The sequence below is a fragment of the Dicentrarchus labrax genome, unplaced genomic scaffold, assembly GCF_905237075.1.
Source record: "Dicentrarchus labrax unplaced genomic scaffold, dlabrax2021, whole genome shotgun sequence".
In the NCBI taxonomy this organism is placed as follows: Eukaryota; Metazoa; Chordata; class Actinopteri; family Moronidae; genus Dicentrarchus; species Dicentrarchus labrax.
In genome coordinates, this window is record NW_026136712.1 from 17,497,414 (window position 1) to 17,525,387 (window position 27,974).

General features: G+C 38.5%; 2 protein-coding genes across 6 annotated transcripts; both read left to right on the forward strand.

The window, feature by feature from the left end:
* The first annotated feature begins 285 nt into the window (after window positions 1–285).
* On the forward strand, window positions 286–15,512 carry LOC127373871 (5-hydroxytryptamine receptor 3A-like). Of its 2 annotated transcripts, none has more exons than XM_051418718.1 (10): window positions 286–371; window positions 2,468–2,628; window positions 3,577–3,621; window positions 3,741–3,850; window positions 3,934–4,103; window positions 4,252–4,412; window positions 4,834–5,044; window positions 13,956–14,135; window positions 14,322–14,380; window positions 15,007–15,512. In XM_051418718.1, the coding sequence occupies exons 1-10, from the start codon at window positions 332–334 to the stop codon at window positions 15,223–15,225; spliced, it is 1,356 nt and encodes a 451-aa protein (XP_051274678.1). In that variant the 5' UTR covers window positions 286–331; the 3' UTR covers window positions 15,226–15,512. The 2 variants fall into 2 exon arrangements, with proteins under 2 accessions (XP_051274678.1, XP_051274677.1); XM_051418717.1 differs by lacking the exons at window positions 286–371; window positions 2,468–2,628; window positions 3,577–3,621; ... (2 more) ...; window positions 4,252–4,412; window positions 4,834–5,044 and adding exons at window positions 8,658–8,742; window positions 10,740–10,906; window positions 11,443–11,487; ... (2 more) ...; window positions 12,836–12,990; window positions 13,599–13,809.
* A 2,009-nt stretch (window positions 15,513–17,521) lies between these two features.
* LOC127373873 (5-hydroxytryptamine receptor 3A-like) lies at window positions 17,522–27,956 on the forward strand. Of its 4 annotated transcripts, none has more exons than XM_051418724.1 (10): window positions 17,522–17,613; window positions 22,896–22,940; window positions 23,031–23,076; window positions 23,594–23,642; window positions 24,635–24,804; window positions 24,941–25,095; window positions 25,575–25,785; window positions 25,954–26,127; window positions 26,288–26,346; window positions 27,008–27,956. In XM_051418724.1, the coding sequence occupies exons 2-10, from the start codon at window positions 22,938–22,940 to the stop codon at window positions 27,212–27,214; spliced, it is 1,074 nt and encodes a 357-aa protein (XP_051274684.1). In that variant the 5' UTR covers window positions 17,522–17,613; window positions 22,896–22,937; the 3' UTR covers window positions 27,215–27,956. The 4 variants fall into 4 exon arrangements, with proteins under 4 accessions (XP_051274684.1, XP_051274681.1, XP_051274680.1 ...); XM_051418720.1 differs by lacking the exon at window positions 23,594–23,642 and adding an exon at window positions 21,372–21,532 and having other exon boundaries at window positions 17,527–17,613; window positions 23,031–23,140; XM_051418721.1 differs by lacking the exon at window positions 23,594–23,642 and having other exon boundaries at window positions 23,031–23,140.
* The last annotated feature ends 18 nt before the right edge of the window (window positions 27,957–27,974 follow it).

Sequence of the window (27,974 nt, forward strand, 5' to 3'; positions counted from 1 at the left end):
TTTACACTGGATTACATGCATGCATCTCGTTTCCAGTATGTCCCTCAACCACCAGAACAGCCCCTTTTATCCTCCATTCACCAAATTATACTGTATTTTTCCACTTTAACTGAGCTATGCTTTCAGTTACAGAAGTAAGCCCTTGGGTACAACTACATTTGGTTACCACTGAGATAAAACCCAACAACAATAAACCAATGGGTGTGTCATTCAGTTTGTCCAGCCCTCTTCCAGTGTGAGATTAAAGTGCAGTGATGTTTCTAGACAGCACAGAGTTGACATCGATGCACAGACCTCTCACAGACTTTGGATTCTCTCTGGTCCTGCACTCATGATGCTTTCTGGCTTCCTCTTTCTGCTCCTCATGACGGGTAAGGTTTCTTTCATCCTCACAGCGTCTCGTTGCTCTGGATAATTCACAGACCTCACTCTGAACAGATTTCATTTTAATTAATATCTACTGAGGAAACAGTCTCATTGAATACTGTTCAGAGTGGAATCTGTGGCTAATAAACAGCAACATGAAAAGCTTCTGAAAAGAGGTGTTGCTGTTTTTTAAATGTTGTGCTTCATGTTGTGAGTGTTTTTTTAAAAGTGGTCCAAGGAAGGAAAAGAACCTAAAAGAGGGTCATGGGGGGAGTGAAGGCTGGCCTGTGTGGTCTGATCCAACAGACGAGCTACTGTAGCTCAAACTGCTGAAACAATTAATGCTGGTTCTGATAGAAAGGAGTCAGAACACACAGTGCATCCCAGTTTGTTGTGTATGAGGCTGCTGCTGTGTTATGGCTGATCGTAAAGAATATGGTGACAGAGGCATGTGGTTGTTTTTCTTGAGAAGCCATTATATTTGTATAGTTTGTGTTTTATTGTTATTATATTGGATATGTTATGATTTTGTACAGCTGCTACCTTGGCCAGTTATCTCTTGTAAAAGAGATTTTTGATCTCAATGGGACTTCCTGGTAAAATAAAGGTAAAATAAAATAAATAAAATAAAATTGATGTATACACTGAAAAAAACAACTTGTAAGATTTACTTACTAAAACTTCTTTCAAATAAATTTTACTGCTCTAACATCAAGTACAACTTACTTTCCAGTATCAAATAAAATGTTATATAATGTAATATTACGAAGTGAATAAGTAGATTTTATAATTTGTTTTCAATTTAAACATGTTCAATGACCTTGTATTACGTTATGTTCCTCAATATAATTATTTAAATATTGCAAATTGTCTTTTGATAAATGTAAAAACCAAATAAATGTAATCATTTTCTCTATGCATATAATATACTTATATTACAAATTACTCAACTAAAATACAATTAAACAATTCTTTAAAGGTCCAGTTTGTAACATTTAGGAGGCTCTATTGGCAGAAATTGTATGTAATATTAATTAAATAATTTTCCCAGAGTCCAAAGTGACATCTTCAGATGTCTTTTTCTGTTTAACCAATAGTCCAAAACCTGAAGATTCTTCATTTACCATCACAAACTATAAGAAAATCAGAAAAATCCTCACATCAAGTAAATAAATGAACCAAACTCTTAAAGTGGATCAATAACTGGACCAACAGATAGAGACTTTTTGTGTTCATATTGTCATTTGAAAGTGGACTCAGCAGCTGGTTTTTTCATACATACATACAATTGTGATGTAATTTGACTAAAAACTTTGCATTTTCACATAATTTTAGGCAATTATCACTATAATATTTATCCAGCTTGTAGTATTTCACACTAGAATTATACATTAGCAAGAAGAATTTCCTGAACTGGTTTAAAACATTTGAATATATTAAATATAACTAAATAATGTAAAGTTTACATCAGCAAAGTCACTACATAAACTCAATAATATCTCAATGGAACAAATCTAAAACGTCAGTGAAGTAAACAATATTCCTGAAATGATTCCTTCCTCCTGTCCTCTATAATGACACACAGAAAGCCTGATTCATTATTAGATTAAGCAGCACGCTGTAGTTGGAACAACAACAACTAAACTAACACTTAAAAATCATTTAGTGGTCGAGTCAAGCTGATCCATACGCCTGCCAACACCCATCTCATGATGGCCTTTGTGTGACCACAGTCACTGCAGATAATTGTCAGCTGAATTAATATTTAATGATTAAACAACAAAGCTAAGAGTCGACAACAATACAAAACAGGTCTGTGAGGCTGCACAAACACTAACAACATCATACTAACATGTACAGTGACAAGTTTAGCTTACTAGCATGCTATCACTTGCAGTTTTAACCTGATGATGGTGAAAGATCAAGTGAAGTTATTCGCCTACAATTCATCCTTTTGGGTGATATGAATGTCTGAATTAAATTGAATGGTAATAGTTGTTGAGGTATTTCATGCCTGAGCCAAACTTTTCCTGATTTCTTTTTCTTTTAAAGAGTAAACTCTCTCTCTCATAGATAATGTGTCTTGATGTTTTCGCTGTAGATGGAGAGTCTTCTGAGCGTAACTGCACTTATCAGGATGTTTTAAACCACCTGAACTTCACCAAAAACAAAGAGTTGTTCTCCATGATCCGGCCTGTTAAAAACTATAAACAGCCCACAGATGTATACGTGACTGTACTACCCTATGCCATTCTAGATGTGGTAAGTGGTTTATATTACAATTATAAACTGTTATTTCTTGAAGTGTTTACAGCACCACCGAGTTCTGCTCTGTGCCATTCAGAAATACTTATTGATCCACATGGGGGAATTAGTTTTGATAGAGCTTTCAAGTTAATGAATTAACAGTAATTATTACAGTATTCACTCTGCCAAAGAGGGTATGTTTTCTTTTGGCTGACAATTAGCAAGATATCTCAGAGAGATTTAGTGTATAGCGATGCCATAAGCCAACATCACTATATGTCCTTTTATAAGGCTTTGTTTGTAATGGTTGAGAACTGTCCTGTGCAACCAGGCCGGAAACACACTGACAAAGGAGATCAGAGTAGCAGAGGCCCTATTTAAGGGGATGCATCGCTCAGACAACATTCAGAGGTGGAAGGATACGTCTTGACTGATAAAATCCAATAAGTCATCATTTCCAAAAGTCTCAGTTTTTTGCCCGTCCAGATTAAAACTTTTTTTTTTTTTAAACTGAAACAGGGCAAGCAGCATTCCTAAATGTCTAGTTCAGGGGCTTGAAAACGCCAAAAAATAGTGTGCACGCTAGTTGTAAATGTAGTTAAACATGCGTATACGTGTGCGAAACAAAAACATAGTAGTGTCGATGTTGCCTTGGATACATTTACTCCCGAACTGCTTTTATTGTTGCTACTGCAATACTTCACTTTTTAGACTCACTTATATTTATATTTTTTATTTTTATATATAGTATAGTTGTCTTGCGTAATATTTGATTTAGCTTTGTTGGTTGGTACTTAAAGAATAACGTATGGAAGCTTTATATTTGTATGGTGACAGAGTGTGTGTTGTGATTGGTAGCTCTATGTGTGTTAATTAAGGTGCTGTTTGTTGACGCATAATATCTGACATTGTCATTGAACCACCGAATTTATGCTTAGTTTTAACACATTTCTTTGCTCATAGAACGAGAAGGACCAGAAATTTGTTCCCTACGTTTGGACTTGGATGGTGAGTTCTCTCTGCAATGAAAGCACATTTTGATTGAATGAATTCCCACCTCTCGCTCCGCTGAGAAACTGTCATTTCTTTAGTTTAAATGTATTTCTTCTCCTTGTTTTCCTCTGTAGGTCTGGCAGAATGAGTTTATTTCCTGGAATCCACAGGACTTATGTGGTATTGAGAAGTTTACTCTTCCTACTGACGTACTGTGGAAGCCAGATCTAACTATTGAAGAGATGTAAGTTTAAATGTTTGTGCATGTGTTCACACGCATAAATCCACAAACACTCATAACACACATGTACGTGTGTTCTCTTACAGGACAGAAAGGGATAAAGCCCCTCCAAGTCCTTATCTCACTGTTTATAGTAATGGTCACATCCAAGTTGAGAACGACCAGGTTCTGGTCAGCGCCTGCAGGATGAGAGTTCACAAATTTCCCTTTGACATCCAGAGGTGCAACCTGTCTATAAAGTCTGTCATACACTCTGGTGAGTCCGTAACCTGTTGTGTTTGAAAGTTTTATAAGTTCCTATAAGTTGTTTATGTTCTCATGTCTGTTTGAGTGTGAATTACAGTACACACATACCTTACATTCCTACATACATCTCACTCTTATATTTTTATCTCCCACTTCAGAAAAGGAAATGCAGCTTTTTGAGACTTTCAACTCGTCCACGTCCACAAAGTGGTCTCAGGAGTTGATGCGGATCCAGTACGAGTGGCTCTTCATCGGCATGACAGTCTGCAACGAAACTGTCGACAATTTTGGCTTCATCCAAAAGAGGGTTGTTTACACTGTAAGTGTTTCTGAATACAGACACACAGGTGGAAAGTAAACAAGTATTTACATTTTATTTCATCTTAAGGGAGGGAAGAACTAACACGAAGAGGCAGCTCTTTGGCATACGGATTATGTAAGCTAAGAAAATGAACATTCAGAATAGATACACACCCTGGACCAATCTCTGCTAACTTTTACTAAGAGAAGACAAATGAGAGAAGCCCAGACAACAGTCAGAGCCCTACATGTACCCAACATCCAGCCCTGCAGGTGGTGGGCTCATAAGGCAGGGACCCCATGTCAAACCTTCAGGCTCAGCCCAACTCCCGTCCCAGGCCTGGCACCAGGAGAGGGCCCTGGTGTCCTGTAGCTGCTTCTGTTCAGCTGTGTCAACTGCGAAGGTCAATAACCTCAACCCTTTCAAAATCATTTCACAGATAACCATTAAGAGGCGGTCAATCCTCTACATCATCAACTTCTTGCTGCCCGTCCTGTTCTTCTTGTGTCTGGACTTGGCCTCCTTCCTGATCTCAGACAGCGGGGGCGAGAAACTCGGCTTCAAGATCACCGTGCTGCTTGCCGTCACCGTAATGCAGCTTATTCTGAATGAAATTCTTCCAACCTCTTCAGACCGAGTTCCACTTATAGGTAATGAAACTCAGAGTTAGAGATGTTCTGCTAAAACTTTAGCTGATGTGATATGTGTGCACTAAAAATTATGCTGCCTGCTCCCTTCAGCGGTCTACTGCATTGGGTCTTTTGGTTTGATGATGCTGAGCCTCCTGGAGACGATCGTGGTGATGAATCTGAGGGGAAGAGACTCTGCATCCAAAAACAATGAGGCAGAGAAAAACCAAAGCCTGAGTGAGGACTGTGGGGACAAACGAGACAAAGGCAAATAAAATTCGCTACAATTAATTGGGATGTTTGAATATATTTATGAGCTAAAAAATGAAAATCAGACATCTGGTCAGTTTGTGAAGAAGTTACTGAAACAGGCACATGTAAGATATTTAATACCAAATTTGTTATTTTGAATATGCACTAAACATGTCTCATGCATTTTTTCAGACAATAATAAATTGATCTACTGTGCGTCTCTCTGTGACGTGTCTTCTGGTGAAACACCATCTGAACAGCTGCCAGTGGCCAAAAAGGTGAAGACTGAGTTGTTTCTTAACCCAACCCGATTAAACCCAAGTCACAGTGACTGCTTTCTCCTGCAGAAATAGTCCCTATAACAAGTGCTGACATTGTGTTCTAGATTATCCAGAGTGATGAGGAAACTGGTTGCAGAGTCTCTACAGGTTTCTTTTTACAAATACAAAAGCAGCTGGATAGAAATACAGCAACGATAGCTTTGTATTTAGAAATAAAGCAACTTTCAGAAAACTGTGGCATATGTAGTATTCTGAACCATGTCAAGTATTTTTATTTATCACTTTTGGTTGCCAGTGAGTGAATGGGTTGTAACGCAACTTAAAACTTAAAAATTAGACTTTGACTGACTTTCTCGGGTGCCTGCGGGATGGTTTTTTATGCATTTTTACGTATTTTCTGTAAAATAGCAGCGTCAGATAATGTTTTGCAGCTCGCTGATTAACCGAATGCAAATGTCAGCTGGCTAACGTTAGTTTGGAAAATTACTTCCCTAGCTAACGTGATCTATGATACCAACTTGTGTATTATGACAAACGGTGTTGATTTTAGCAAACAATAAATTATGTAACGAAGGTAAACTAAGGTACAAAGCAAATGATTGCTTTCTAGTAGCCAAGAGTGATGAGAGGCAGATAAATCCTTAACTAGCCAAAGTTAAGCCGGGGTTGGTCGGCTGGCTGCGAGGTGTCGATTTAAATTGGTTGCTTTGTGATTTGTAAACGGCAAGCTAGTTAGTAGCATGGTGTCTATGTCTAAATATAGGAACACTGACAGCAACAATATTTTAAACATGATTATAGTTTATTTTCCAACAGAACACTGATTGCAGTCCACTGAACTGCCGCTGGTGTCTGTAGTACAGCAGTGATAATGTTAACACAGACTACACAAAACACTGATCACAGTGCCTGACAGCGGTCTTTCCTTAAAACTAATGTCCTCCTGCAGTTTCTGTGCAAAACCATCCAGTTCCCTCATGGAATAATGAACATTTTCCACCCATTATTTTTGTGATATGTCCCGTTCAAGGCCCAAAACTAACAGTTGACACAAAAATGTGACTGTCAAATGTGGGAGCTGTATTTGCATAATCACATTTTTTAACCACATTGTATTAAACCACTTTTTCAGGGTAGCAGCAACCAACTGATGGAGGACTTTGAAAATCTCTCAGATGAGCTGAAGGAGTTGGTGAAAACACTGACTCTCTTCCTCAACCTCAGGAAGGAAGAAGAGAAACCCGGCTACTGGAACAGAAAGACTAAAATTATTAACAAAGTTTTCTTTATTTTCTATGTCATAGCTGCCACTCTGTTTTTAGTCTTTATGATTTTCTCTTGGAATTCTGAAACTTAATAATAGTGCTGAATAATGAAATATAATGTTTTCATTTCACATCTGCTGCTGCTGCTTTAGTAAAGCTGACGAGTAATGGTATACTTGGTATTTAAGGTAGTATTTAATCCTTCACTGCTACTCACATCTGATTGATTTGCATGTGTAATATAGTGTGTAATGTACCATATAGACTTATGTCTTTACTTTACAATAAGCATTGTCTGTATGTATGAAAAATTCACCAATACAAACAATTAAACATGCAGGTGTTTGGTTTTTGCAGGTTTTCCTGCATAATATAAAACAAAATGTCTGTTCCCACAGGAATCTTATTTAAGCTCTATTAACTGACATTTCGATCCCTTGATCAAAGGCACGAACAAGTTTTTTCACGTTTTCTGCTACAAAGTTTTGTCTTCTTTGGAGCCACATAAGTTACTCTTCAACTGTTTTAAAAGGCTGCTTAGGGGACTGCGTCCTGTCAGAAGTAAATTGACTTTGACGAGTACAACAGTGCTCAACAGTGGCGTTTCCTATAATTTTCAAGCTGGAGGATTTTGATTACTAGCCCCAATGTGGTAAACATCCAAGCTAGATTTATCGTGAGCTATGAGATTGTGAAACGATAGAAGCCACAAGTCTGTGCTTTCTTGTTTTAAGAAAGGGAAAGGTACAGTACCCACAACCCTAAAGTGTAACAGCAACGTCTTTGAATGGATGAGTTAGAGCTAGTATTTACACACAGTGAGGTACTGCTACCACTGAGCTCTATGGTGGTTTACATTACTTTTACCACAGAGCAACCATGATTTATCTTTCTGATATACTGTCAGTTTATAATAATAACAATGAGAATTAATTCGCAGTGGTTTATGGGCTTCGCTCTTAAAATAATTATGCACCACGTCTACCTGCACTACACTGATGTCTGTATGGGTTCAGTTGTTGTCTTTCTGTGGTTTTCTTTCAGATCTCCATCTGCTTTACTCTGCTTTATGTATTCATAATCAAACAACAGTCCTGATATCTGCTCTGATGAGAAGTATGAGACTCTCTGTAATGCAAAAAAAATAAACAATTAAAACCAAACCTACTCTCAGTTTTTCTTTGTACGCGAGTGTGCGAGGGTGCACTTATGATTTGAACTTCAACGTAATATATATTTATATGTTTATATGTATGGTATGTACACGCCATGGAAAATAAACGTATTATGTATTAATATACATATAGCTTACATACACCCAGGAAATAATTCTTTTTGATTGTGAACAGCAGCAATATGGATAATATGGTTTCATCTCCACATTAATAGTCATGAAATTTGAGAAAGCATAGCAACGTCATACTTCCTGTTTACATCTCCCAAACCTTAGATTAAGGATAAAATGGTAATGGTAATCAATTAGCTAAAATGTCCATTGTATTACATGCCTGCATCATGTTTCCTGTTAATTGCTTCTGTGTGTGTTGATGATGGAATTAAACCAGGGACTTCATGTTACAGTCACATTGTATGGTACAGTATGTGCCACCAGGCCCTTTTATTTTCCACCAAATTATAATTTACTTTCCCAAATAAATAAATAAATAAATCTTCCACTTCTACAGTGCTCCCTTGCAACTGCAGATGTACAGCCTGGTTAGGAAGATAAAAAAACAAAAACAAACCAATGGGTGGGTCATTCAGTTTGTCCAGCCCTCTTCCAGTGGGAGGATAAAGTGCTGTGATGTTTCTAGAAAGCACAGAGGTGACATTGATGCACAGACCTCTCACAGGCTTTGGATTCTCTCTGGTCCTCCACTCATGATGTTTGTTGGCTTCCTCTTCCTGCTCCTCCTCGTGGGTAAGGTTTCTCTCATCCTCACAGCGTCTCATTGCTCTGGATAATGCTAATAGTAATTTCTACCAAGGGTATGAATACTGTCTGAGTCTGTGGCTAATCAACAGCAACGTGGACACAGTTTATGAAAAGAGGTGTTTTTTAAATGTTGTGCTTCATTTTGTGAGTGTCACAAAAGAAATTCTATCCACATCCACAGAGAAATATCAAAACCTGAACAAATAAACCATCTGCTACTAGAGGTGGAGGGAGACTTGAGAATAGAATAGTTAATTGGGTACACATAGCTAAAACAGTCCTGCAATAGATCCAACCTTCAGGAAGGTTGAAGTTGTTTTAGAGAGGTGTTGATAAAGACTTTATGATCATTTTGAAGGATGTAGTTTGTGGTGCTGTTACAATATGGGAGATGTTTCTAATATCTATCCTACTAACTGATAGAAACATGGAAAAAATATTAGAAACACTTCACAGTATAATGCAACAGCACAAAAGGTAGTCCTTCAGGTAGCAATCACTGCAGGGATGTATTAGATTGTGCTCCTTTAAGCTAGGTGTACCTAAACAATGTATATATATATATATATATATATATATATATATATATATATATATATATATATATATACAGTGACTCAGTATTCATACAGTCCTCAATAGGGCTGTGTATTAGCAAGAATCTGGTGATACGATACATATCACACTGCAGTGGTTACGATTCAATATGGCGATAAATTGCGATACTACAAATAATACCTGTTGATATAATTGATGTATTTTTCATTCAGTATTATTGCAAACAACATTTTACGTTTTAAAGAAAATTAAAGAAGCTACTTTTGCTGCTAGTTCAGGTATTCAACCCATACGCAGTAGTACTTGGTAGAGCCACCTTTTGCTGCAACAGCTTTAACTCTTTTGTAGTAAGTATTTACCAGCTTTGTATATTGTTTGGGAGTGATTTTTTCCCACATTCCATTGAAGTCTTGACTTTTATTTGGCCACTGCAGAAAATTCACCTGTTTGTTGATCAACCACTCCTGTGTTGCTTTGGCCTCGTTCTTGGTGTCATTGCTTTGTCCATTCTTCCTTAAATTCTAAGTCCCTGCTGAGTAAAAGCATCCACCACACCATGATGTTGCCACCACACTTCACTTTGGAGAGGATGTTTGTGAGGTTTACGACGATTCTGACAAAACTTCTGTTAACAGCTTTCTAAAAGGCTGCATGCACACTTTTGAGCGCTGCTGGCCATTATCTTTTATCAACAAGCATCGGGTTGTAGCTGGGAGATGGATCTTAAATGGAGAGTCTATTTAGCCATCTGTAACAGTGACCACAATTAAAATGTATTAAGTGGTTGAGTAGAGTCCATATGCCTGCCAGCGTCCATCTAATGATGGCCACAATGTGGCCATAATAACTTGTGAGGTGGATTAGAGTTTCCGGTATATATACATATATATATATTCACATACAGCGATCAGCTATAACATTATGACCACCTGGGCACCCTGCCAGCATGAACCTTTTCAACATTAACTTTTTCAGCATTAACTTCTTCCTTCCTTGGACCCCTTTTGAGAGGTACTGACCACTGCAGACCGAGAACACCCCACAAGAGCTGCAGTTTTGGAGATGCTCTGACCCAGTTGTGTAGCTATCATTGTTGTATGGCCTGGCTCAGATTAAACCCTTTGTCAGAGTCAGAGTAGGGCTATCTTGGTGAATGAGACGCTGCTGGAAAGTAGCAGGGTCCAATTTTGGGGCTAATAAATCATGTGAATTAAATCATCAAATTCATATGAATTCAGAAGCAGTGGATACAAACAATGTTTTCTTTTTAATGACAAGCTGAGAGAACATAATTCAAACACAAGTGCTCCCAAACTCTAATTTAAAGGCACAATTCAGAGCCTGGTAATCAACATCACATTTCCTGATTTATTTTCTTTTAAGAGTAAACTCTCTCTCATAGATAATGTGTCTTGATGTTTTAGCTGTAGATGGGGAGTCCTCTGAGCAAATCTGCAGTTATCAGGATGTTTTAAACCACCTGAACTTCACCCAAAACAAAGACCTGTTCTCAATGATCCGGCCTGTTAAAGACTACAAGACGCCCACGAACGTAACCCTGGACGTACAACTCTATGCCATTCTAGATGTGGTAAGTAGGTTGCTTATGATCTTAAACAACAATTATTAAATAAAAAATAAAGCAGGGTATGCTTTAGGGCGGGGCTACCTTGTGATTGACAGGTAATTCTCGGTGAGTCCATCCAGCTCAACGCACTAAACTCAACTGATCAAACTGTCAAACAAGGCAGTGCTGATCAAACATGAATCAGGATTCTGTTACTGCGTTGCCTATTTGGGCTCAAGATGCACTGAGATCCGATCACTCACACCACATTCGACCATTTAGCCCAAATGTCTGTAATCATGCAGATGAAGTTTAAGGACGTCTAAACATGGCCAGTTAATAAAATAACAAATACTAATTTTTTTATGTTTTTTAAATATATTTTGTGGTTTAGATTTGATGCATTGTAACTGAAGGGCTGTTCGCTGTTTGTTTCCTCATAATAATACCTGTTCAAAACTGTATCATATGAACTCGGAACTTAAAGTAACTTGTATTAACACCGAATTTGTGTTTTCTGACATTTTCCATGATTTTCACAAATATTTCTTTGCTCATAGAACGAGAAGGACCAGCAATTTGTGTCCTATATGTGGATTGTAATGGTGAGTTCTCTCTGGGGAAGAAAGCACATTTTGATTGAATGAATTCCCACCCTTTCACTCTGTTGGAAAACAAATTTTTTCTTTGTTTTCCTCTGTAGCTCTGGAAAAATGAGTTCATTTCTTGGAATCCAGATGAATTCTGCGGTATCGAGTATCTTTTTCTTCCTACTGAGCTATTGTGGAAGCCAGATCTCACTATTATAGAGATGTAAGTTTGAATGTATATGCAGGCTAGTAGAACATTATGTTACTGCCAAAAGCAACATTTATGATTACATTACTTATGATCATCATCAACCAAGTGCAACAACACAAGAAAAAGAGACAGGGGGCGACATGGAAAACAATCTGCGGTACAATATGCTTGCTAAAAACATAGTAGTATTTTAGTACCCCTCTGTATCAGAGAGGTCCAGTGAAATACTGTATCCACAGCTGTCTTCTTAAACTCTGTTATTTTTATTATTATTATTATTATTATTATTTATATTATTATTATTAGTGCATCCCACCACTAGGCCTATCATGATAACATTTATTGGATGATATATTGTCCGAGAAATAATTACATTAAACTATATTGTTATTTTAATACTATGCCACTGACACAATGATGATGGAAGTACACCCTTGCAAAGATCAATGGACATTTATTTTTTATGAGCATTCAGATACTGGGATTGGAATTTAATTTGGCACAGGCTATAGAGTGTATATATGTCTATAAAGTAAACGGTTGTCTATCAGATAGACAGTGGTCAAAGAGCTGAAGTGTATCTTTGTTTTTGAAGGTTGTTGGTAGAGAATTTGTTCTTTATTTGATAGTGATAGTGGAGATTCAGACAGGAAATGCAACATACGTCCATAGCCAGCCAGAGATATCGTGGTTATATGGTAACTGTCATAGTTCATTGCATACTATTTTATTTTACATTAAGTTATGTTGTATAGGTGAGTAGATTATACATGATGTCAAATTCAGTTTAAAGCATGTGTGTGTGTGTGTGTGTGTGTGTGTGTGTGTGTGTTCTCGTACAGGACAGAGAAGGATAAAGCCCCTCCAACTCCTTATCTCTGGGTTTCAAACGACGGTTTTATTGAAGTTACAAATGACCAGGTGATCATCAGCACCTGCAGGATGCACGTTTACAAATTTCCCTTCGACATTCAGAGCTGCAACATCTCTGTGAAGTCTGTCATACACTCTGGTGAGCCTGTAACCTGTTGACAAGAGTTTGAATGCATGTTGTGCTTTAATGACTTTTTGTCACCTGAACACATACATACCATACATTTGTTCTTTGTTAACCTACAAGCTAACCTCAGTTTCATTTTTTTTTTATCTCAGACAAGGAAATAGAGCTTTTTGTGTTTAACAATAAGTCCAAGATTGCAGACTTGAGGCAAGATTTCATCCAGTACGAGTGGCTGTTTGTCAACATGACAGTCTCCACAATAAAAGATGACAGCCCTGGCTACACCCAAAGCAGGATTGTTTACACTGTAAGTATTTCTGAATACATACACACACACACACACACACACACACACACACACACACACACACACACACACACACACACACACGTGGAAAGTAAATATTTCCTATTTCCATACCTCATCAAACCAATTGAAACCAACATGATACCGAATGACATCAGCACCTGCAAATGTGTCTACTGCTGCTGACTCTTCCTTTACCTGGTCCATGCTTGTAAAATCCACCATATCTCCGCCAGAGAGCGTCTGTGTCTGTGTTCCTCCGCAGAGGATGCACGATTGTCACTAGACTCTACAGGAGTGCCCCGTCAGGTCCGGAAGAATTAAATCCCTGGTACCTATGGTACTGTAGAAAAATTAATACCATCACATTTGCTGACCTGTGGCATCAAGTTGGTACCAAAGTACTGGTTCTCATGACATCCCTAGTTTCCACCCATCACTGGGTAAATGTAGTTTGTTTCTTCTACCCTTGCCTAGTGTTTTTTGCATCACCGTTGACGTGGGCAACCTGCGTGCAGCAGTATAACTGTAATAGCTGTAGTTGCTTCCGTTTAGCCTGTGTCAACTGTGAAGGTCAACTACCTCAACCCTTTAACATCATTTCACAGATCAACATGAAGAGGCGGTCAATCCTCTACATCATCAATTTCTTGCTGCCCATCCTGTTCTTCTTGTTTCTGGACTTGACCTCCTTCCTGATCTCAGACATCGGGGGCGAGAAGCTCAGCTTCAAGATCACCGTGCTGCTTGCTGTCACCGTGATGCAACTTATTCTGAATGACATTCTGCCTTCCTCTTCAGACCGAGTTCCACTTATAGGTAATGAGACACGATATCGGTATCAGGTATCAGAACAATTCTACTCTGGTCTTTACTGTGCTGTGCTTCATGAGCAGGAACGGCAAATATACTGACTTATTGTGTAGTTATTCGTCCACATTAATACTGCTGCCGTCTCCCTTCAGCACTCTACTGTACTGGCATCTTTGGTTTGATGATGCTGAGCCTCGTGGAGACGATCGTGGTGATGAATCTGAGGGGGAGAGACTCTGCCTCCCAAGACAACGAGGCAGATAAAGACCAAAGCCTGAGTGAGGACTGTGGAGACAAACGAGGCAAAGTCAGCTTCCAGAACTGTTTTAGAGGTGAGATTCACTACAACTTTTTTTATATTTTGTTTGTTTATATTTACAATCTCAAAAGATAAAATCAGACATCTGGTCAATTTGCAAAGCAGCATCAAAGTTACTGCAGATGATCACCTTTTTGAACATTAATATGCACATTAATAAATCAAATATCCACATTTTGTGTCTAATGTATCTTTTCAGACATCTGTGATGTGTCTCCTGGTGAAACGCCATCTGAACCACTGCCGATGGCCAAAGAGGTTAGTTACCTTTTTAAGATTTAATCCAAATGACAGTAACTGCTTTCTCCTGCAGAAATAGTCCTTATCAAATAGTGTTTTAGATTATCCAGATGATGGGGAAACTGTATTCTAAACTCCACTCACCCTTATTATACAGAACAAATTAAATTCTTAATTTTGATTGTAAGGTGTGGATCAACTTTTAGTAACCGGACACATATGACACAGATCTTTGTTTGCAATTCTATTTTGCAGGTATTAAACAGAAGGTAAAGACTGCCACAGTTGGGGCTAGAGTTCATAGAGCTAGAGTTATTTGTGTAACTAACAACCAATCTCCTCTGAGCACGGTCCTGGACAGTGCAGCTAACAGCAGCTACATTTTGCTAAACTTTGTAAATCACAGACAGTTACGGTGGAGAACATCAGAGGAAAACCATAAAACCAAAGAACTGATCACAGAACCTGACAGACATAAACACACAGTAAACATGTGAGCGATCTTACCTGCAAAATCATCCATTTCCCTCATGGAATAATTAACATTTTCCACCCATTACTTACAGGCACAAAAATAACAAATGTGACCGAAAAGTGTAGCAGCTGTATTTGCATACAACATTAACATCAAACCACTTTTTTAGGGTAGCAGCATCCAGCTGATGGAGGAGTCCCAAGACTCTGAAAAGCTGTTGAAAACACTGGTTGTGCTTCTCAGCTCCAGGAAGGAAGAAGAGAAACCCGGCTACTGGACCAGAAAGACCAAAACTATCAACAAAGTCTTCTTCATTTTCTATGTGATAGCTGCCACTCTGTTTTTAGTCTTTATGTTTTTCAGTTGGAATTCAGAAGACCAATATTAGTGCTGAATAATGAAACATAACATACGTTACTTCCCAGAGGTCGTATACACAAAGTCACACCATGCTGCAGGTCATGTGTTCATTTCTTGGTGACTTTCCTGAATCATTGGCAGAAAGTCAGTCAATTCAAGTGCAGTTCAAGGTGAAGTTGTGGTGATTAGAAAGTCACAAACCACACACCTTACAACAACAAGTATAGTCTGTATGTATAATAATACATACAGACTAATATAATTGCATGTTTTCCTACATAAATATATCTTATGTAATAAGGGCAAACCTTATAATCCACCTTAAGACATATTAAAATATTTAAAATATTAAGCACGCAATTAAGTACAAGACGATAGAATATTCTGACGATATAAAATGTTTTCTATATAATATGTCTTTAAATGTAGCTATATGCTTTCATTATCAATTAATAGCCTGATATCTGCTCTGAAGAGATGTTTCAGACTCTTTGTAATGCGGAAATAAACAATAAAAACAAAACCTGTTGTCTGTTTTTATGTGTGAATCAAAACAGTGAGCTGAAAGACACTAAAATTGCTTCAGAGTTGAGGTGAGCTGCAGAGTCGGGTGATAATTACTGGGTTCATAACTGAGAGCAATTTCACATAAGTAGTTACAAGATCAATTGTTAATTTTACCATATTGACTTGAGCCACTTTAAATAATCCTCAGTGGAGAATGTGGAGCTGATCCAAAAAGCTCTGATCACTTTGTGGTTTCAGAGTGACGGATGATCAATTTATGTCAAAAAGATCTCAGGAACATATTTTCTACACCTTTCATCTCACAGCGGGATGTTGAGACTTCACTAAGAAGACAAGGACATGATCATCTCACCACAATATCTGTCTGTTTACTGTCCCAGAACTCAGGAATCTGTAACTGTGTTAGAGTGATGCTCCAACAGGGATAAAACCATACTGCTTCTTCCAGTCGGGGCTCTTTCGGACTTTCATATACGACAGCGTGTGACGGTTTCGTGAGACCATTCATGGATGACTTGAATAAAACCTTACAGAAAGACAAGATCATACTTTGTATGCTTTATTAAACAAATTGCCACCACATTTTGGCGTTGTCGGCAAGATCACTCATGTGACAGGACTTCAGACACTCAGGGCTGAAGGTAAAGACCATGCACGGCTAGAGTCTGGGACTGTGACTTCAACCTCCCCGCCAAACAAGGGTAGAGAAGTGAGGGCCTGACGCCTGAGAACCGAGACTCGCTCACCGCTGTGATCCAAAGAACCAGGTGGCCTAGACGACTCTGTCTTTCTGGTAAGTGCATTCAGGGGGGCCAGAGGAATTGATTCTCGCCACCTGGAATGTGAGCTGTGACAGACGAGTCAGCAGGGCAGGGAAAGACCACGGCAGTGTCGCCAGAGCTCCAGGTTAAAGCGCTATAGCCAAGAGACTTGAGTCCGGGACTCATCTGGTAATGCATGCAGGTGTGAATGGGAGAAATGAAAGAATTGTACGTGTTAAAGAGCTGTAGCCAAGAAACTTGAGTCCGGTAGATGCATGTGTGTGAAAGAATTTTCACACACATGAGCTCTACAATGGTTTACATTAGGTTTACCACAGAGCAACCATGATTTATCTCTTTGATATGCTTTGTTTTTTTTTGGCTTTTGCTATTTTTTTTGCCAGTTTATAATAATGACAGCGTTCGAGTTCATTCGCAGTGGTTTAAAGGAAGGGTAGTTCCTTCACTCTTAAAAGAGTTTATTAATATACATATAGCTTACATACACCCAGGGAATAATTACTTTTGAACGTGAACGGCAGCATTATGGATAATATGGTTTCATCTTCACATTAATAGTCATGAAATTTGAGAAACCATAGCAACGTCATACTTCCTATTTACATCTCCCAAACCTTAGATTAAGGATAAAATGGTAATGGTAATCAATTAGCTAAAATGTCCATTGTATTACATGCCTGCATCATGTTTCCTGTTAATTGCTTCTGTGTGTGTTGATGATGGAATTAAACCAGGGACTTCATGTTACAGTCACATTGTATGGTACAGTATGTGCCACCAGGCCCTTTTATTTTCCACCAAATTATAATTTACTTTCCCAAATAAATAAATAAATAAATAAATAAATAAATAAATCTTCCACTTCTACAGTGCTCCCTTGCAACTGCAGATGTACAGCCTGGTTAGGAAGATAAAAAAACAAAAACAAACCAATGGGTGGGTCATTCAGTTTGTCCAGCCCTCTTCCAGTGGGAGGATAAAGTGCTGTGATGTTTCTAGAAAGCACAGAGGTGACATTGATGCACAGACCTCTCACAGGCTTTGGATTCTCTCTGGTCCTCCATTCATGATGTTTGTTGGCTTCCTCTTCCTGCTCCTCCTCGTAGGTAAGGTTTCTCTCGTCCTCACAGCGTCTCATTGCTCTGGATAATGCTAATAGTAATTTCTACCAAGGGTATGAATACTGTCAAAGTCTGTGTCACAAAATAAATTCTATCCACATCCACAGAGAAATCTCAAAACCTGAACAAATAAACCATCTGCTACTAGAGGTGGAGGGAGACTTGAGAATAGAATAGTTAATTGGGTACACATAGCTAAAACAGTCCTGCAATAGATCCAACCTTCAGGAAGGTTGAAGTTGTTTTAGAGAGGTGTTGATAAAGACTTTATGATCATGTTGGATGATGTAGTTTGTGGTGATGTTACAATATGGGAGATGTTTCTAATATCTATCCTACTAACTGATATAAACATGGAAAAAATATTAGAAACACTTCACAGTATAATGCAACAGCACAAAAGGTAGTCCTTCAGGTACCAATCACTGCAGGGATGTATTAGATGGTGCTTCTTTAAGCTAGGTGTACCCAAACAAAATATATATATATATATATATATATACAGGGACTCAGTATTCATACAGTCCTCAATAGGGCTGTGTATTAGCAAGAATCTGGTGATACGATATATATCACACTGCAGCGGTTACAATTTTTTTAGTTTTTGGAGGTTAGTGGCCCAATAGTACAACTGCATATTGGGAAGTACAAGGCCCCCATCTTGTCTGGGCCTCTGGAAAATTGATATTTGAATCCTGGGGGGCTTGCCTGCCATGATGTAAGAAAGTATACTGGTATTAAGTGATTTAAAAAAAGATTTGGGGAGTAAGATAGGAAAAGTCTGAAAAAGAAATAGGATTTGAGGTAATACATTAATTTTAATTGTTTAGATTCAACCCAAAAGTGAAAGAGGTAACTTCATCCAATTCAATCCGTGCAATTTAATCTTCTCAGTCAATTCCACAAAGTTATTCTTGTGAAGTGAACTAAAGGAGTGAGAGATGTTTACACCTAAATATTTAAAGCCACTGGGAGATAAGTGAAAAGGTAGTGCATCAGGAGGGATGGATTTGGCTGACTGGTTTACAGGAAAACATACAGTCTTTGCAATATTCAGATTTGTAACCTGAAAGTACTCAGAAGGTCTCTAACAAATTTACTATTCCGTCAACACAATTTACTGGGTCTTGTACGTATAATAATAAATCATCAGCATATAATGCTACCCTGTGTTCAAATCCCCTGTTTATGCCTGAGAATAGCTATAGACAGAGGCTATTCCCCCTGGAATTACAGAGGCATTTGTTATTTATGATACACAAGACAGATAAGACTGAGCATAAAACCAGTAATTTGGGACCCAGAGGGAAAGAGAAAAGGGGAACGAAAGAGAAAGAAACACAAAAACAAACCAACAGACAAACAACGAGAAAAAGAAAAAAAACCCACCGCAGGACAAATCACACAGTCCCCCCTAAAGTGCCCACCCTGTATATGCCCCTGATTCCCACATAGCTTACATCAGTTGAAGAATACAGTAATGGATGTTTGATGCTCGCTCGTTTAAAAACAACTAGCTGCCAGAACCAGTGTACACAAAGTCCTGATTTTGATTTTAATAATTTCAATAACCCCCTTGCCCCCTTTTTAAAAAATGGTTTGATCCACGATTCGTTCTTCCTCATGGGAAGAGGGGGCGCAGGGGCTGGAGTATACGTTAGCTGTCATCGGGCAACACTCTGGACAAGTCGCCAGTTCATTGTAGAGCAACGATTCCTAGTGTAGCTAACTGAACGTTACTAATTTGGAGGCTATCTACAACAGACTGTGTGTTTCACACATATTATCACTGTCGGACAGTACTCCAGTAAGCACCCACTCACTTAAGAGGCTGCATTGAATTGTATTATGACGCATACAAGTTCTACTCAGTAATTATGAGTATTAGGCGAAGGTCAATTAAGTTATCATGATGTGTTCAAATGTGGTCTTGTAAAATGTTGTTATTGGTGGGACATTTGAATAACCTAAATACAAAAATAGTTAAATGTTCAAAGATTTTTTGGTGTTTTTTTCACAGCAATGTAAAATAAAAGACACCATAATAGCCGAGAATAACAAAGTGAAAGGACAATTTAGAATTTTGGACAGTTTACACTGACTTTGGGATGGTTTAAAATATTTTTTTGCCTGACAAGGGTCACATTACTAAAAAGAGCTTGCCCTCCACATACAATGGCAAAGTGAAGCTGTCTGCCTAGAGCTATGGTACTGAGAAGCCCATTTAGAAGACTAGGTAAGTTCTTTTTTGTTTACAAAAAGCAATATATAATGTGAGTTTGACCCAACAGCAGACCCTGAGCCCCAGCAGTTCAATGATGCCTATGATGGTGAGTGAGTGATGTAGACACTGGTTGGCTGATTAGGTTTATTAGTGAACTGCTGTACCACTGGCAATTACTAAGACATTAATTAACCCCATGGCTATTTAATTATAACTCAATTTAAGTCACTGTTGCTGTTGACAGAGCCAGCTACTTCAATTAACAACTAATTACTAATTAATATTTTAATACATAATTTAATTGATTTTGATTCTGTGGCCGTTGTAAGAAGAGTTGTTGTAGAACAGCCTGTTTCTCCATTTAGTGATGAAACGTGACAACAACAGGTCGTGGAGGTTCATCCGGGCGAGCTTTCGTCTGCAGGCTGCGGTGGGCGCGGTCCAACTCAGGTGGCCCAGAGAGTAGGTTCCCCAGCAGGTCGGCAAACAACTTGGCCATAAAGACCCTGGCATCTTTTCCCTCCAAATTCTCCGGGAGTCCCAGCACTCGGACATTTTGGCTCTTTGAATGGGACCCGCACACGTCAAACTCCAATTGCGTAATCCTGTCGCTGTGGTCGGACAGGCTATTTTCCATCTCCCGGATAGTAGACATTTGTTTCGCCAAGCTCATCTGAAACTAATCGACAGATGACCGGATAGGCTCCAAGGAGCTTTTTAAGTTACTTAAAAGCGCCCGTCTGCTATGTTGCTACCAACTGACCTTTCTTTGTTTTTTCTTGCTTTGTTCATTCTGACTCCCGAATTTCGTTGTAAGGCAAAGTAACTTTCTGGATAAAGCACTGTTCAAAAGCGTGCGGTTTGAAGAAAATTTTAAAAACTACTTATGCTGCTAGCTTAGGTATTCAAACCTTACACAGTAGTACTTGGTAGAGCCACCTTGTGCTAAAGTATCTATCAGCTTTGTATATTGTTTGGGAGGGATTTCCTCCTGGCAGATTTGCTCCAGGTTGTTCAGTCTCTGAAAAGCATCAACCACACCATGATGTTGCAACCACCACACTTCACTTTGGGGAGGATGTTTGTGAGGTTTACGATGATTCTGACAAAACTTCTGTTAACAGCTTTCTAAAAGGCTCCATGCACACTTTTAAGCGCTGCTGGCCATTATGTTTTATCAACAAGCATTTGGTTGTACCTGGGAGATGGATCTTAAATGGAGAGTCTATTAATATGCCGTCTAGCTACCATTGTTGTATGGCCTGGCTCAGGTTAAACCCTTTGTCAAAGTCAGAGTAGGGCTATCTTGGCGAATATGAATTCAGAAGCACTGGACACAAACAATGTTTTCTTTTTAATGATATGCTGAGAGAACATAATTCAAACACAGGTGATCTCAAGTTCTAATTTAAAGGCACAATTCAGAGCCTCGTAATCAACATCACATTTCCTGATTTATTTTCTTTTAAGATTAAACTCTCTCTCTCATAGATAATGTGTCTTGATGTTTTGGCTGTAGATGGGGAGTCCTCTGAGCAAATCTGCAGTTATCAGGATGTTTTAGACCACCTGAACTTCACCCAAAACAAAGACCTGTTCTCAATGATCCGGCCTGTTAAAAACTACAGGAAGCCCACAAACGTAACCCTGGATGTACAACTCTATGCCATTCTAGATGTGGTAAGTAGGTTGCTTGTGATCGTAAATTACAATTATTATTTCTTCTGTCAAGGAGTTCATGTCGGGTCCATTTCACTGTTTGTAACAGTATCAACAGTTTCACATAGTATCTGGGGTAAAGTAAAAGCAAAGGTATGGCAATGTAACATGATGTCGAGGACCTACTATAAATATATAGATACCTCTCTTTCACAATCACAGAGCCTAATGTTTGCATGTAATATATGTCTTAGAGACTTTCATCATATCTATTCTGGCCATGCACAGAGAGCAGAGCTCTAACTATCATCAGTCGTTTGTTTAACCTTCACAGAAAATAAAGAAATGCACTGAATTACATCTCTAGCAGTATTAATTTGACTCTAGTAGGGGTGTTCAAAACGCAGCAAAAGAAACGGCCAATTTTTTTCCCAAGATTTGCAAATTTATTGTTGTTTCTAAGTTATAAGACCCAACCATGCAAGATCATTTCAGTCATTACTGAAATAAAACACCTACAATCACAGACACAGTTAAGATTTGATGCATGTTAACGGATGTTTGCTGTTTGTTTCCTCATAATAATGTCTGCCTGAGTCATATGACTTAGGGTTGTTGTCAGGGACCAGTCAAGCAATGAGGAAAACAGGTGTTTGTTGAAAAATAGAGTTTTTTTTTTTTTATTTACCCAAAAATACCAAACAATTCAAACCAAGAATTTAACATCTAGGCCTATAAAAGAGGTCAACAAAATATAACTATACCAAAAACAGCATACAACAAACAGAATATAAACTGAACAAACTAACCTCCCTGAATGAGACACACAAGGGAACATATATAGTGGCTTGATCAAACCAATTTACACAGAAGGGGAAAACAAAATTGACACCAACTACAACTACTACAAGTAAAACAAACTAAACCCAAAATCCCCCTCCAACATGGCAGCACATGGTACAGCTTGATTGGCAGGCCACGGGATATAACCATCCTCCACACTTGGCCATGCCTTTCTTCCACCAGGACAGACCTCTTCCACATGGTAACACAAGAAACAAAGATCAATATAACAGAAAATATTCACTTAACCCTGCAACGTGAAAATGTTTGCACTCCATTTAAACAGTGTATGGCCAAAAGCAAATAAATGTATACTATAACTCAAATAAACTATGTAATTTGAAATTATGAATTGTTTGAGGTGTGGCTAACTGCAAAAAGAACCTAACCTGTGTACTTAACAAAACATGGTAGCCTTGTGTACTGTATTACCATTGCTGGCTGTTATCCTGTGTGACTTGGGCCATCAAATTTGTATTAACACTGAACTTTTGTTTTCTGACAATTTCCATGATTTTCACAAATATTTCTTTGCTCATAGAACGAGAAGAACCAGCAATTTGTGTCCTATATATGGATTGTAATGGTGAGTTCTCTCTGGGAAAGAAAGCACATTTTGATTGAATTCCCACCCTTTCACTCTGTTGGAAAACTGTTTCTCTGTTTTCCTCTGTAGTTCTGGGAAAATGAGTTCATGTCTTGGAATCCAAAGGAATTCTGCGGTATCTACTGTCTTATTCTTCCTTCTGAGCTACTGTGGAAGCCAGATCTCACTATTATAGAGATGTAAGTTTGAATGTATATGCAGGCTGGTAGAGCAGTCATTCCCAAACTGTGGTCCGTGGAAAAGCAAAATAAAATATAAAATAATTTTTTAACCTTCATTTTAATAAATGTGATACTAGCTTTCCACTTGAACTAAGCCCACTAGGCTTATATATACTATATATGTATATATACTATTTTTATATACTTTGAACTTATTCTCTCTCTCTCTCTCTCTCTCTCTCTCTCTCTCTCTCTCTCTCTCTCTCTCTCTCTCTCTCTCTCTCTCTCTCTCTCTCTCTCTCCCTCCCCCTCTCGCTCTCAGGCAGAAAGACAGAGAATGTTCTTATTACTGTAACTTTATAGATTTAACAATACTACATTGTTAAGGAAATAAGTTGTTAAAATGAACCTGATTATGCCATCGGGCGCTTGAGTAAATAAATAAATTAAATGTTTTCTTTACAAACCAAGACGGCGGATTCCTAAAATGCAAGCACCCACCAGCCCAGCACCAAACTCGGTAAACAAAATCCGATTTTTCAGGCTGTAAAAGCTCCCATTAAGAACCAACCCGGATTTTGTTCAAATCTACACACAAAAGGCTACTGAAAAATTTAAGGTTCATTCATCAAATGTTTTGAAGTATTAAACATTTTTGTTTTCGAATTTTCGAACGAAAGGGGCAAATATTGGTGTTTTTTTTACGACACTGATGCGATGACCAGTTATAGTTTTAGTGCTAGTAGGCCTATTAATAGGTGCAGATTAATTCAGGTAGGACTGTGTGTAGACATTTTATTATGTGTATTATGAGGTGGTCTGCGAAAATTTGATTACAAATAGTGGTCCACACACAAAGTTAAAAACCCCTGTGGTAGAGCATTGTTACTGCCAAAAGCAGCGTTTTATGATTACATTACTTATGATCATCATCAACCAAGTGCAAAAACACAAGAAAGAGACAGGGGGCAACATGGAAAACAATCTGCGGTACAATATGCTTGCTAAAAACCTAGTAGTATTTTAGTACCCCTATGTATCAGAGAGGTCCAGTGAAATACTGTATCCACAGCTGTCTTCTTAAACTCTGTTATTATTATTATTATTATTATTGCTTCCCACCACTAGGCCTATCATGATAACAACATTTATTGGATATATCTTGGCCCAGAAATAATTACATTAAATTATATTGTTATTTTAACACTATGCCACTGACGTAATGATGATGGTACATCTTTGCAAAGATCAATGGACATTTAAGCATATAGATATTGGGATTGGAATTTCATTTGGCACAGGCTATAGAGTGTAGCCTGTATATGTCTATAAAGTAAACTGTTTATCATAGACTGGTGAATGGGCTTTGGCCTTTATTTGAACGTGATAGTGGAGATTCAGACAGGAAATGCAACATACGTCCATAGCCAGCCAGAGATATCGTGGTTATATGGTAACTGTCATAGTTCATTGCATACTTTTTAGTATGTGTGTGTGTGTGTGTGTGTGTAGGACAGAGAAGGATAAAGCCCCTCCGACTCCTTATCTCCATATTACAGCCAATGGTTTTGTCGAATCTATAAACAACCAGGTGATCATCAGCACCTGCAGGATGCAGGTTTACAAATTCCCCTTCGACATTCAGAGCTGCAACATCTCTGTGAAGTCTGTCATACACTCTGGTGAGCCTGTAACCTGTTGACAAGAGTTTGAATGCATGTTGTGCTTTAATGACTTTTTGTCACCTGAACACACACACACCATACATTTGTTCTTTGTTAACCTGCAAGCTAACCTCAGTTTCATTTTTTACCTCAGACTGGGAAATGGATCTTTTGGTGTTTAACAATAAGTCCAAGATTGCAGACTTGAGGCATGATTTCATCCAGTACGAGTGGCTGTTTGTCAACATGACAGTCTCCAAAATGAAAGACGACAGCACTGTCTGCGGCCAAAGCAGGATTGTTTACACTGTAAGTATTTCTGAATACACACACACACACACACACACACACACACACACACACACACACACACAGAAACGTGGTACCGGATGACATCGGCATCTGCCAATGTGTTTACTGCTGTTGACTCTTCCTTTACCTGGTCCATGCTTACCTTGGTCTTGGTCCCCGTAGAGGATGCACGATTGTCACAGACTCTACACGGGTCCGGAAGAATTTAATCCCTGTGTAGAAAAATTAGTACCATCATATTTGCCGACCTGTGGCATCAAGTTGGTACCAAAATACCGGTTCTCATGACATCCCTAGTTTCCACCCATCACTAGGTAAATGTAGTTTGTTTCTTCTACCCTTGCCTAGTGTTTTTTGCATCACCGTTGACGTGGGCAACCTGCGTGCAGCAGTATAACTGTAATAGCTGTAGTTGCTGTTTAGCCTGTGTCAACTGTGAAGGTCAACTACCTCAACCCTTTAACATCATTTCACAGATCAACATGAAGAGGCGGTCAATCCTCTACATCATCAATTTCTTGCTGCCCGTCTTTTTCTTCTTGTGTCTGGACATTGCCTCCTTCCTGATCTCAGACATCGGGGGCGAGAAGCTCAGCTTCAAGGTCACCGTGCTGCTTGCCGTCACCGTGATGCAACTTATTCTGAATGAAATTCTGCCTTCCTCTTCAGACCGAGCTCCACTTATAGGTAATGACACACGATACTAGATTTAAAGCAGCATTCAATGCTGGTAAGGTATCAAAACAATTCCACTCTGGTCTTTTCTGTGCTGTGCTTCATGAGCAGGAACGGCAAATATACTGACTCAACGTGTAGTAATTCGTCCACATTAATATTGCTGCCGTCTCCCTTCAGCACTCTACTGTATTGGCATCTTTGGTTTGATGATGCTGAGCCTCGTGGAGACGATCGTGGTGATGAGTCTAAGGGCTAGAGACTCCCAAGACAACGAGGCAGATAAAGAGCAAAGCCTGAGTGAGGACTGTGGAGACAAACGAGGCAAAGTCAGCTTCAAGAACTGTTTTAGAGGTGAGATTCACTACAACTTTTTATATATTTTGTTTTTTAGCTTTACAATCTCAAAGGATGAAATCAGTCAATTTGAAGCATTGAAGTTACTGCAGATGATCACCTTTTTGAATAATAATAAATCAAATATCCACACTTTGTGTCTAATGTATCTTTTCAGACGTCTCTGATGTGTCTCCTGGTGTAACGCCATCTGAACTGCTGCCGATGGCCAAAGAGGTTAGTTACCTTAAGATTTAACCGAAATAACTGCTTCCTCCTGCAGAAATAGTTTAAAAAAGTGTTGACATTGTGTTCTGTAGAGTATCCAGATGATGGGGAAACTGTATTCTAAACTCCACTCACCCTTATTATACCGCACAAATTGAATTCTTAATTTTGATTGTAAGGTGTGGATCAACTTTTAGTAACTGGACACATATGACACAGATCTTTCTTTGCAATTCTTCAGGTATTCAACTGAAAGTAAAGATTGCCACAGTTGGAGCTGGAGTTCATAGAGCTAGAGTTACAACCAATCTCCTCTGAGCATGGTCCTGGACAGTGCAGCTAAGCTAACCAGCTAACATCAGCTACATTTCACAGCATTTATTTTGCTAAACTTTGTAAATCTTAGACAGTTGAGGTGGAGCACATCAGAGGAAAACCATAAAACCAAAGAACTGATCAGAGTCTGAGACATAAACACACAGTAAACATGTGGGCAATCTTATCCTAAAACTCATTTCCTCCAAATCATCCATTTCCCTCATGGAATAATTAACATTTTCCACCCATTACTTTGCAATTTGTGCATTTTAAGGCACAAAAATAACAAATGTGACCGAAAAGTGTAGCAGCTGTATTTGCATACAACATTAACATCAAACCACTTTTTTAGGGTAGCAGCATCCAGCTGATGGAGGAGTCCCAAGACTTTGAAAAGCTGTTGAAAACACTGGTTGTGCTTCTCAGGAAGGAAGAAAAGAAACCCGGCTACTGGACCAGAAAGACCAAAACTATCAACAAAGTCTTCTTCATTTTCTATGTGATAGCTGCCACTCTGTTTCTAGTCTTTATGTTTGTCAGTTGGAATTCAGAAGACTAATATTAGTGCTGAATAATGAAACATAACATACGTTACTTCCCAGAGGTCGTATACACAAAGTCACACCATGCTGCAGGTCATGTGTTCATTTCTTGGTGACTTTCCTGAATCATCGGCAGAAAGTCAGTCAATGCTGCAGTTCAAGGTGAAGTTGTGGTGATTAGAAAGTCACAAACCACACACCTTACACTTGCTCCCCCCTATCCTCGATACATAATCTGTACAATCAGTTTTGCATCTTTTTCTGCTGAGTCAGTAAAGCTGACGAGTAATGGTGTACTTGGTATTTAAGGTTGTATTTAATCCTTCAGTGGTTCAACTACACACATCTGACATCTGCATGTTTCACACAGTGGTTCACATCAAACACGTTGTAATATTCTAGAAGACTAATGTGCCATGAAGTGATCGACATATGTCTTTTGCTATACAACAAGTATAGTCTGTATGTATAATAATACATGCAGACTGATATAATTGCATGTTTTCCTACATAAATATATATTATGTAATAAAGGCAAACCTTATAATCCACCTTAAGACATATTAAAATATTTAAAATATTAAGCACGCAATTCAGTACAAGACGATAGAATATTCTGACGATATAAAATGTTTTCTATATAATTTTATAATCTTTAAATGTAGCTATATGCTTTCATAATCAATTAATAGCCTGATATCTGCTCTGAAGAGATGTTTCAGACTCTTTGTAATGCGGAAATAAACAAATAAAACAAAACCTGTTGTCTGTTTTTAT